Here is a 12,004-nt window from a genome sequence, read left to right on the forward strand (position 1 = left end):
CTCAGAATCAACTATTTGTTAAAAAAAAAAAAGAAAGAAAAAGAAAACCTTTTGGTTAGGCGCCAGAGTCTTAGCCTCGCAGTTTTTCTCTATGTAAAATGCAAGAATTCACATCGCTGTTTCTGATAAGGTTTGTATTTTTCCTGAAAATATCAAATAGCCCTTGATATTTTTCAGCTTACCTTATCTGCTTTTCAGAACATTACCCAGGGAAGTTCATGTAGAAATCCAGTGCACTCTGAGCATTTGCATTTCACCCTCTAAACCAGTGATTCTGTTGCCAGTGTAACTCATCTTGTCAACTCAGCTCTTATTCCAGCAAAGCTATGATGAATAGTCTTGAGTGAAATCAGATTCATCTCATGCATACTAATAGCGATCTGCTTCAAATTCTGTATTTATCTTCCATCTGTGCCCTAAGCCATTGTCTGATACCTTGGGAGCCCATTTGGCACAGAGACAAATGCTGCCCAAAATTGCAAGGAATTTAATGACCCTAGGGAGAACCCTCAAATAATTGCAGATAGTAGAGAGTCGGATGAATGCTTTGGCCACTCTTCCTTTCCAGGATGGTCCTGAGGGGACTGAGTTCCCATTGCACACATCCTGGCTATTACAGCTTTATATTTCTTTTCTTTTTTTAATCTGTCTCAATCTTCCATTTCCCTCATACGTTTTTCCTAAAATCACTTCCAAAATCAGCATTTGCACCCAATTCCTTATCTACAGCCTAAACTAAGAGGCTTGGTCTTGGAAGTAGAGCTAGAAGTAAGTCCTTTCGTAGACTGTTTAGGAAATGACTTATTCACCAGTCAATTGCAGTAGGCACACCATTGTTGAAGAGTAGTGGCAACCCTTCACCAACTTCACCATTACTAATATTCTTACCTGTTCTGACTTGAGATAAGGAGATGCAAGTGGAAGAAGGACTGGGGGACGTGATACAACTAGCCCTTTAATGACATGCAGGTAATGGCGATGAGATCATGTCAATTTCCCTGACTTTCATTGATTGTTTTTGAAAGCTTTAAAGAAAACAAACAACAAAATTAAGCCACTCATCTGTCACACTAGGATAGTGATTCTCAGATTGCTTGTTTAAACATATTTTAGAGCACCAGCTACAGTTTATGAGTCCATAGGTCTGGAGTTAAGTTCACAAATTACTATTAGGTGTCTGAAGAGTGTGCTATAAGCACAATGTCTGACACATAATTGCATTTTCTATGGTGTTCCAGAAAAAGCTTCCTTTATTAAAAGTATAAGAAATCCAATAGCTAAAGAGACAAGGTAACTTCAAGAAGCTTAATGTCACTAACATTGATAACAGAAAATGTTTTCATAGAACTAGGCTGTTTTCTTTCAATAGGGACTATATGATTTCAAAGGAGCAGAGGTACAATGACAGTATTTAATTACCAAAAGCCATCTGGGTATGATATATGCCAGGGTTTGATCAGCAACCTGAATGCTTTGACCCACAGTGACCTATCAAATAATGAGAACAAATCTTGAGAACTGGTAAACATAAGATCTGAATTGATACCAATATTAAGGCCCATAAAATGCCAGCATGATCCTTATTTAGATTGGAGGCTTACAGAAAGTAGAAAACAAACACATTCCTTGCCTAAATCCAATGAATAGTCAATCAGTTTCTAGACCTAACTTATGGCTATTTCTGTGTTCCTCGTGTATGTCCTTAATATTTATATTTCTTTCTTTCATTTGAGAGGAATATCCCCAGTGATACAAGAATCAAGAGATACTAGCATAATTCCCTGAATTATCAAAATCTGGGAAATGTCTGACAACCTGGGCATACCGAATTGTATCAGGCTCGAATATACTTAATGCTCTACTCCGAAGACCTGAAAAACAATTTTTTAGGCTTTACCAGTATCTTGGTGCCAGCAAATGTTCAAGTTTTTATGTGAAATATTAGTAAATTTTTGTTGGGAAAACATGAATATATAACATGACTTAATCATAGTACGGTATTTTTAAAGCAGGAAGATACACTGAAGGTATGTGACTTTCAAGAACTCTGACTTTCAATAATATTAAAAATCTATAATTATCCAAGAAGATAGGGAACAAATACAAAATTTTTTAAGGTTATAGACCATAAAAAACAAGTCATATCTGAAGAATCAAAGATAACATTAATTGATCTCTGGGCTTCTTGTAAATTGTGTGGTTTATTCAGAGAGAATGTTACTAAAGTGTTATGGATGGAAGCTAAGTTAAAGTTGAGTGCTATAAATTGGTATTTGGTTGTTTAGTTACCAGTAGATATGATTCCCAATTCCCACTCCTTTACTTGTCATCATCTGTATTATACTAAACACTCCACGTTTGAGAATACATCAGTGATGTAAAATAATTTGATACCACTGAAGTTGTGATAGCTCAGGACATAGCAGTACTAAGAGGCTGGAAGAAGCTGTTTATTCACTCAAGTTTTTTTGAGATGAGAAAGGGCAGGGGCATAGCTTTTAAAAATGTTTTGTTTCTGACTGTCTCTGCCTTGAGCTGATTCTCTTTGTGATTTACCTCACAGTTTGCTACTTGACTCTTCTGGGAAACAGGAATATTTTCCTGCTTTCAGATTATTTTTCCAGTAACTCATACCAATGTTTTTCCATGGAGTCATGTTTTCTTTACTGAATTTGGGCTTTCCCAAATGCTCCATCCCTCCAACCTTGGAAGTTCTTCTCTGGGACACAGGTAAACCATAATACAGACATCTCTAGGTTTGCCATTAATATTTCCTGACACTGGGAAGGGTGAAGTGGATCCTCCTAGCTGTCAACATCTAGCACAAATGAGCTGCTGTTTGAAAAAATCTACTATCTGACATCATAGTCTCCTATGCTGGGCAGTGTTCTCCCACTGGCACTCTGCATGCAGAGGCTGCTCTACTGTGTAGATAATATGGTCCTTCACTTTGTCTTCCCAAATTTCCCACCTGCTGCAGGAAAGAAAACCTTTAATATTTATATTTCCTTACATGTGTCTCTTGTTGGCTATAGCAAAGTAGATAATAGAGATAGGCTGTAAATTATAGAGATAGGCTGGTCATGATGGCTCATATAGTAATCTTAGCTACTCTGGAGAGAGGATTCTTGTCTCAGCCATCCCAGTCAAAAAGCTAGAGAAATTAGTCTAAACAAATAATCCTGGTACATGCCTGTCATCCCAGTTGCTCAGGAAGTATTTGTAGGGCTGTGCAAAACTGCAAGACTCCATCTGAAGAATAAGTAAAGCAAAAAGGGCTGAGGGTGTTGCTCAAGTGTATCTGCCTAGGAAGCATGAGACCCTGAGTTCAAATTCCACCACAGCCCCCCACAATGAAAGAGTTAGATAAGCAGAAACTGCACCAGTGAACCACCTGTCTTTACTATAGATACCAGATACTTTCACTTGGTTGTTTTCCCAAGCCACATTCTTTTCCTTTCTTCTCCTTTCTTTCCCTTTCTTCTTTTTTTCATCTCTTTACTATCCTTTCCTTTCCTTTTTTCTTTTCTTTCTTCTCATTTTTTCTTGAGATGGAGTCTCACTATGACTCCAGTTTGAGGTTGTTCTGGGCAACAACCTCAAACTCATGGCTCAGGTGATACACTTTGCCTCAGCATTCCTGAGTAGGTGGGACTGTAACCACATACTACCTTGCCTGATACTTAACCACATTCTTTAAACTTCTGTGAATTATATAGAAAACCTGCAGAGGTGGTAGAATTTATGTCATAATATACAAATATTTAACTAGCTTGTATGAGAGCCGGGGTTAAATCACCTGCAGAGGAAAAAAAAAACAACTAAAAAATGAAGATCAAACTAAAGTTAGAAGAGGAAAGAAATAATAAATATAATAATTATAGTCTACTATATACAAAAGAAAATAATTTTTAAAGATATGACACTAAAATACTGTCTCTTAGCAAGTTTGGAGAACTGACAAAGTTCCCACTAAACCAATCAAAAAGGTGGGAGAAATACAAACTATCAAACTGTAGATAAGAAAGGGGGTCTTTATACATCCCCAAAATCTTACAAACATAATAAAAGGACATTATGATCAATAAATTTGACTTGAGTAAAAAATGAAAAATTCCTTGAAAGATAGAAATCTTAATGTTCTATACCAATGGAGATAATAGAATTTTTATCTAAAATATTCTTGCAAAAAGAAATATAGCCCTAAATGTCTACACTAGTGAGTTGCTTTGCACATCTATGAATATATATCTCCAATCTAAAATGGAATATCTGAAAACAAAGGAGGAGGAGCGCTTCTAATGTCATGTAATGGATCCACCATCAGTAACTCTTCTGGGATAATGTTATATGTAACAGTTACCCATAACATTAGACCTCAAAATATTTAACATAGCACTAGAAAATCACATCTAAAAAGATTTTTAAAATACATCAATTTTTCTCAGTGCAAGATGTTGCTGTTGTTTTTTTCTTTTTTACTATTTATTATCACATATTAATTATACAAATTAATGTGATTCACTGTGATGATTCCACACATGAATGCATCATGCACTGATCATGTCTGTCCTCCTGTTTATTATCCTTCTTCCTGGTCCTTTTCCCATTCCCCAGTATTAAGTATTTTTACTTTCAGACCATTTTATTTTCTATTTTAGTTTCCACATCTAAAAGAAAACATATGATACTTGCCTTTCTGCTTCTGCCTTATTTCACTTAACCTGATGTCTTCTAATTCCATCCATTTTCCTGCAAATAGCATGTTTTCTTCTGTCTTTATGTCCTAGCAATATTCCACTATAAATGTACAACATTATTTTCTTTATTCATTATTTGGTGACATGTACCTAGGCTGCTTCTGAAGGTTGGCTATTTTGAATATTTCTACAATAAACTAGGATAGGCTGGCATCTCTTGCTCATATTGACTTTGTTTCCTTCAGATATATGTCTAGCAGTGGCATTGCTGGATCATATAGTAGATCTATTTTTAGTCTTTCAAGGAACCTTCATCCTGTTTTTCATAATGGTGTATCAACTTACATTTTCACCAACATTGTGTAAGGATTCCTTTTACTCCACATCCTTGCCAGTGTTTGTTATTTTATTTTTCAAAATAGTGAACAAGAAGTGTCCGGATAACTTCCTCATTTTCATAGGTTTCCTTGTTTTTTAGTTAAGTTTTTGAGATTTTATTTATTATCGACATTAGTCCTCTATCAGATAAGTAATTAGAAAAGGCATTCTCCCATTCTGTAGGTTGTCTGTTCATTCTGGTAACTATTTCCTTCATTATGCAGATGTTTTTAAATTTTTCTCAATTCTTACTTTTGCATCCTGAATGTTTTGAGTCCTATATAGGAAAATATTGATAGTACTAATACCTTGAAATCTATCCCCTGATTTCTTCTATTCATTTCAAATTTTCAGGCATTATCTTAAGATAGTTTATCAGTTTTGAGCTGATTTTTATACAGGCTTAGAGATCTAGTTTTATGTGGATATCTAGTTTTCCCAACACCATTTGTCTATCTTTTTGTTCCAATGAATGTTTTTGGCATGTTGGTTGAGAATCAGTTGGTTGAAGATGTGTGGATTTATTTCTGGGTCTTCTATTCTATTCCATTGGTCTATGTATCTGTTTTGATGCTGATACCATGCTGAATTTGTTATTGTGGCTCTGTAGCATACCTTGAAAACAAGTATCGTGTTGCTTCCAGCTTTGTTCTTTTTGCTCAAGATTGTTTTGGCAATTAGTGTCCTTTTTGCTTCTAAATGTATTTTAGGATTGCTTTTTCTATCTTGGTGACTAACATCACTTCTATTTTGATGTAGATTGCATCAACTTTGTAGATTACTTCTTATAATATGGTCATTTAACAATATTAATTCTTCAAATTAATCACCAGGATAGGTCTTTCATGTTTTATTTCTTCATCAGTTTCTTTGTTGTGGGCTTGCAATTTTCATTGAAGAGGTTTGACATCAACTTAGTTAGATTTATTCCTACATAGTTTATATTTGTGGATTAATTACCATAAAATTACTTTTTTGGTTGTTTTCAGTGAGTTCACTATTGGCATATAGGAAAGCTATTGGTTTTTGTATGCTGATTTTTTTGTCCTAGTACTGTGTTGAAAGTGTTTAGCAGAATCAGGAGTTTTCAGGTAGAATCTTTAATCATAGTACCATATCACCTGCACACAAAGGGGTAATTTGACTTTTTCTCTTCCTATTAGTATTGCTTTTGTTTGTTTTTCCTGTCTTTTGCTTTGGTAAAAAATTTCAAGTAGTATATTGAGTAAGAGTGGTGTGGTGAGCATTGACACCCTTATCTTAGTCCTCATTTGAGAGAAAATTCTTTTAAGTTTTCTCCATTGAGTATGACCTTAGCTATGGGTTTTACAAATGTAACCTTTATTATATTATTACTTCTCTATACCTATTTTATTCAGGGTTTTTATCATGAAACCATGTTGAAACTTATCAAAAGCCTTTTTTCTCTCTGTTGACATGATTATGGAATTTTTATCCTTGATCTATTTATGTGTTTTATTATACCTATTGATTTGTATATATTGAAATGTCCTTTCATCACTAGTCTGACATCAGCTTCATAAGGGTGTGTAATGTTCTAGTGTGCATTGAATTTGATTTATAAGTATTTTGTTCAAGATTTTTACATCTAGGTTTGTCAGGGAAATAGAGCTATGGTTTTTGATTTTTTCTTTTTGTTGTATCCTTGTCCAATTTTTGAGGCAGTATAATTCTGACTTTGTAGAGTGACTTTGGAGGTGTCTCTTCCTATTCTATTTTATGCAGTAGTTTGAGGGGTATTATTGTCAGTTTTTCTCTAAAAGTTTGTAAAATTCAGCAATGAAGTTATTAGAGCATTTTTTGGGAAACATAGTATTTCTGATTTAATATCATCACTTTTTATTAGTAAACCAAAAATGATGATTATGATAACAGAACAATAAAGGGACATGAATCTATCAGGGGAAATGACTAAGGGATGTTCAGCAGGAGGGTGAAAGGAATGGATTTTGAGGACTGAAGGGGATGGACGTATGCTGCATATATACTCATGAAGAAAGCATAATGAAACTCGCCAAACACTGTTTTTAAAAAGGATTAGCAGGGAGAGGGGAAATGGAAGTATAATGAAAGGAATAAACTTGTTCAAGATAGCCTGTGCACATATGTGGAATTATCACAATAAAATCCCCTTGTATTATTAATGTATAATAATTTAAAAAATAAAATAAAATGTCTATTCCTCACAAATAAACATAGTTACATCCTAATAGGAAACATTCCAATGTCATCAATATGACACAAAGTAGCTCATTGGCATTTTTATGGGATACTGTTTTATCAGGGGCACTATATTGTTTTCTTGTTGGTGACAGCTTGGATATTTAACAGAGGATCTAGTGCAGGCCCAAGCCAAGGCATAGTTTCTACCCTTATCACCCTCTACCCCATTCTTATGCCCACTGTCCCATAGCAGTGTAAGTATGGGGATGAGGGCAAATGACAGACTTGAAAATATCTGCTAACCAATTCACGTTTTCTAGCTATTTGTTTATTCCTCTTCTATGGTGGGTGAATTCTATCTTGTTAACATTGAATATAAATAATGTAATACTTCATATGCCCATTCTCACACCTTTATGCATAAATCTCCATTCTTAAATTCTTTTCTTCCAGTCTTTATTTTGCATTCCAGCAACATGAAAAATCTCACAAAGCATTTATCACTACCCATTATGTAAATTTTAGAGTTAGCTTTCTTCTCTTTTCATTCAAGGTGGGTAAACAACTACTGCCTGAAACTGTACCCATACTGGGGGGTTTTCCCTCATCACTATATTTCAAGGTCATGCTATATGAGATCAAGATATGACTACACCTGCGTCACCAATACAGCACATAGAACCACTCATGAACCAAGCTTAAGCATTTCCCTTCTCCATGGCATGTTTGGAATAAAAAATTCCTTATAGGAAGTCAATTCCATCTTCAGCATTTCAAATTGTAATAAATGAATTACTATCTTTATTTCACCTCTAAACCACTGTTCCTTTCGGTGTCACTTTGAAAATACATTGTCCATGAGAAGTCCTTGCCATTTAGGCTGAGCAACTCTCTAACTGGTATGATCTTAGAAAGGCAGCACCAGAGTCACTCACAGTGTTAATTAAATTGCCCATGCCAAAGCACAATCAAATATTTAACTCAGTATTTGTAGAATATCTTAGTTCTAACAACTATACCTTGTGGATCTTATCATTTCCCAAGTTTAAGGGCCTTTGATCTTTCAGTTTTTTCTGCTGTCATTTGTTAGAACCATTACAGCCTCCTTCAACATTTATGTAAGTTCTGGCATTAGGGGCAAAGCTTTCCTCTGTGGGTCAAGACTTGGTATTATTCTGGTCTCCTTCAAAAGTAGGATAAACTTTTGCACATGCCACACCCTATTTCCATCTCCCGGTTACTTGCAAGCTCTCCCCTTGGTTGCATGTTGCCATGTCAATGTCATGAACCTACTCATCCTTTAGAACTACCCTCACACTACAATCTTAAAGTAAAATGCCACAAAACAACCTTCTCTCCTAGTGTCCTTCTCAACTATTCTGTATGTTCCTTGCAACTAAACAGAAGGAAAGAAAATGATTATGTAAGTAATGGTGTCTGGTAGACTGTAAGAAGTCATGATATACCCTTCTTATAATTATGGTACTTTTTATGATCAGTTTAATCTTGGTTTGCAAATAAAAATCCAAGGTTAGCAAATTTACTATGAAATATACACACCAAAAAAATATGGTACATTTGGAAAAATGGGTAGGTTAAGTGCCTGATCCTAGTTTCCTCCATAATTGCGACGTGCACCAGTGAGTAGGAGAAAGTGCTGTAGAACTAAGCACAGTGGATTAGCAAACCTATACAAGAGTCAATAATTTATAGTTATGACTTTATTTAAAGTAATGGCAATGACTATAAAGCAGTAATAAACAAATTTTTTTTTGGTGAATTTCAAAAGTAAATAGATAGCACCAGGTTTGATAGTGTGCTCCCTTAATTCCCAGTGCTCGGGAGGCAGAGATAGGAAGAATCATAGTTTGAGGCCTACCAGGGCAGAAAGGTACTGAGACCCTGTCTGAACAAATAAACTGGGAGTGGTGGTACAAACCTGAAATCCCAGCTATACTTATACACAGGTAAGAAAATTTTGGTCTGAAGCCACCCAAGGCATAAATCATGAGACTCTAGATGAAATATGAATAAAACAAAAAGAGAATGGGAGTGTGACTCAAATGGTAAAGTGCTTGCCTAGGAAATGTGAGAACCTGATTCAAACCCAATATCACCAGCAAAAAAAAGAAAAGATAGCATAGAATACAGCCCAGGTAGGAGTTCAGCAGTTCTCTCTCTAATAAGATAAAAAATTATTTTGATTAATATCTGTCTCTGCCATTTGACTAATGGACTTAGTGTGTTGATGATTTTGTATGTTTGAGCTGCCATTATATCATTAGTCCCTAGTACATATCTGTTAGGTAGATAATGATAAAGCATGGAAAATCCATATGAACAAATAAGAATTACATTTTATAAAAGACAAAAATTTCATTAAAATAGGGATGTAGAAGAAAGGAAAAAACAGAAGTCTAATCCTATATTTGGACACCCAAAATATCAAGGATAAAGCTAAGAAGTGTGGACATAGAATCATATTATAGGAGCAACACCAGAAAACAGTGAGTGTGGCTGGCTTAGCAAGAACTTCTGCTCTGTGTAGTGGGAGGTGCACCGCACATAGCAGTGGTTACACTGAGTCAGGTAAATAGGAGACCCCGAAAACAAGGACCATAACACTAAAGGAGATAAATGCATGTGTGTTTCTGTTTTTTCACCTTTTATTCTTCATGGAATGGAGATTCTAGATGACTCAGTGAGACAGTAAAATTTAGTAAAATCAAAAGGTGCTAGAAAGAAAAATAATTTTTCCACTGATGATGTACTTATCTTATAGACCAGTCAAAATATTTTGGGACAACTAATATTCAATTGTAAATTTTCCCCATCACAAAGAAAAATCAGCAATTAAGAAACTGAAAGCACAAAAAAGTATGAAAAGTTTTGAGACATTAGGAAAAGTGATACAATAACAATGGGCACATTTATCATTTTAGAGTAGAGAAAATATTTTAAGCAAGATTTTAAATAGATTTTTTCCCTTTAAGATTTTTTTTTTACTTTTTCTGTTTTTGTGCTGAGTGGGGGTACATAGTGGCATTTACAAAAGTTCTTACAATATATCAAATATATCATAGTTGAATTCACTCCCTCCATCATGATCCTTTAACCCTCCCCCATTCCTGAAGTGTTTCTTTAACAGTCTCTGAATCAGAACTTTACAAAACTTGTTGCAACTAGACTTTTAGAACAAAGCACTAGCTGAACTTGAGAAACAGAATGAAAAAAAGTTGCAAAGGCATGAAACCTATTACTGGGTATTTTATTTTGCAAATAATTTGTTTTGCAATTAATCACATTATGTGTTTTTCAAGACAATGTCTATTAAATGTATTAATTCCTAAACCATATTGTGCATAAATAATCACCATCCATCACTGATTGATGAATGAAACTGAAATCATAACTAGATCAAGATGCAGTTTTTTCCTATGTTTGGGAGTTGCATCTCCAGATTTTGTGAAGAGAGTGTTCTCCTTTTTCAAGTTAGGCAACAGGTAAACATATGTAAACCTCTCTAGTTTTTCTGGGAATTCCAGATCCTCTGCCCTAATCTCATTAGTGCCCCCTTAACATCCTTGTTCCTTAGAGTGTAGATGACTGGGTTAAGAGTTGGAATAACTACAGTGTAGAAAAGAGTGAGAAACTTACCCCATTCATGAGCATAGTGACTCTTGGGTTGAAGGTAGACACCCGTGACAGTACCATAGAAGAGGGAGACAACAAGGAGGTGAGAAGTGCAGGTGCTAACTGCTTTTTTCTGGCCCACCATTGACTTTATCCTCAGCACAGCCCTTACGATAGCACCATATGAGGAAAGAATAATGATTAGGGGTACTACTAGGAGAATAATACTGGCAATAGATATCTGGATTTCATTGTAGGTAGTGTCTGCACTGGAGATCTGAATCAGGGCCGGAACTTCACACACAATGTCATCTACTATCTGGTGGGAGCAGAAGGGTAACTGGAGGGTGGCAGGGGACTGGATCAGAGACTGTATCAGGCCAGTACCCCAGGCAAGACTGGACAGCTGCAGACAAATTTTGGGGTGCATGATGGTAGTATATTGAAGAGGATGACACACTGCTACATAGCGGTCAATGGCCATGACAACAAGGAGGACACATTCAGTGGCTCCGAGCCACAGGAAGACATAGAGTTGTACAGCACAGCCAAGGTAGCTTATGGTCTTCTCTGGACCCCAGAAGTTAACCAACATCTGAGGAACACAGCTGCTGGTGAAACAGAGATCTAGCAAAGAAAGGTTGGAGAGAAAGAAATACATAGGGATTTGGAGTTTTGGATCTTTCCAGAAAATAAGAACTATGACCATATTTCCTGAAATTGTCAAACAATAAAAGATCAAAATGATCCCAAAAAGTACCTTCTCCAAGTATGGATTGTCAGAGAATCCCAGGAGAATGAAATCACTGTGGCTGTCATTGCAAACCGAAATCATAGTTCTGTGGCAATTGCCTCTTTGGAGTTGGCCCAAAAGTTGTTCACAAGCCTGTGATGGTTCCAGTACACAGGCAGGAAGAAGGTCACTGAGATTTGTTTGATTCCTTTCTATTCAAGGATAAAATTTCATCTGCTGCATATTGGGAAAAATACTAGAATTTAGTGAAATGCTTTAATCTTTAATAACCACCATTCATTCTCTCTTTCTCTCTTCCTTGTATATCTTTTTCAATTTTGTATCTGATCATAACTTTCCAGTATATATACTGTAC

The 12,004-nt window shown here is 35.6% G+C and overlaps 1 protein-coding gene across 1 annotated transcript; it reads right to left on the minus strand.

Annotated features, from left to right (window-relative positions):
- Window positions 1–10,785: 10,785 nt before the first annotated feature.
- LOC109680439 (olfactory receptor 2H2-like) lies at window positions 10,786–11,730 on the minus strand. Its single transcript, XM_074081714.1, has one exon. The coding sequence runs from the start codon at window positions 11,728–11,730 to the stop codon at window positions 10,786–10,788; it is 945 nt and encodes a 314-aa protein (XP_073937815.1).
- Between the last annotated feature and the right edge of the window lie 274 nt (window positions 11,731–12,004).

This window comes from Castor canadensis, chromosome 8, assembly GCF_047511655.1.
Source record: "Castor canadensis chromosome 8, mCasCan1.hap1v2, whole genome shotgun sequence".
NCBI classification, from domain to species: domain Eukaryota; kingdom Metazoa; phylum Chordata; class Mammalia; order Rodentia; family Castoridae; genus Castor; species Castor canadensis.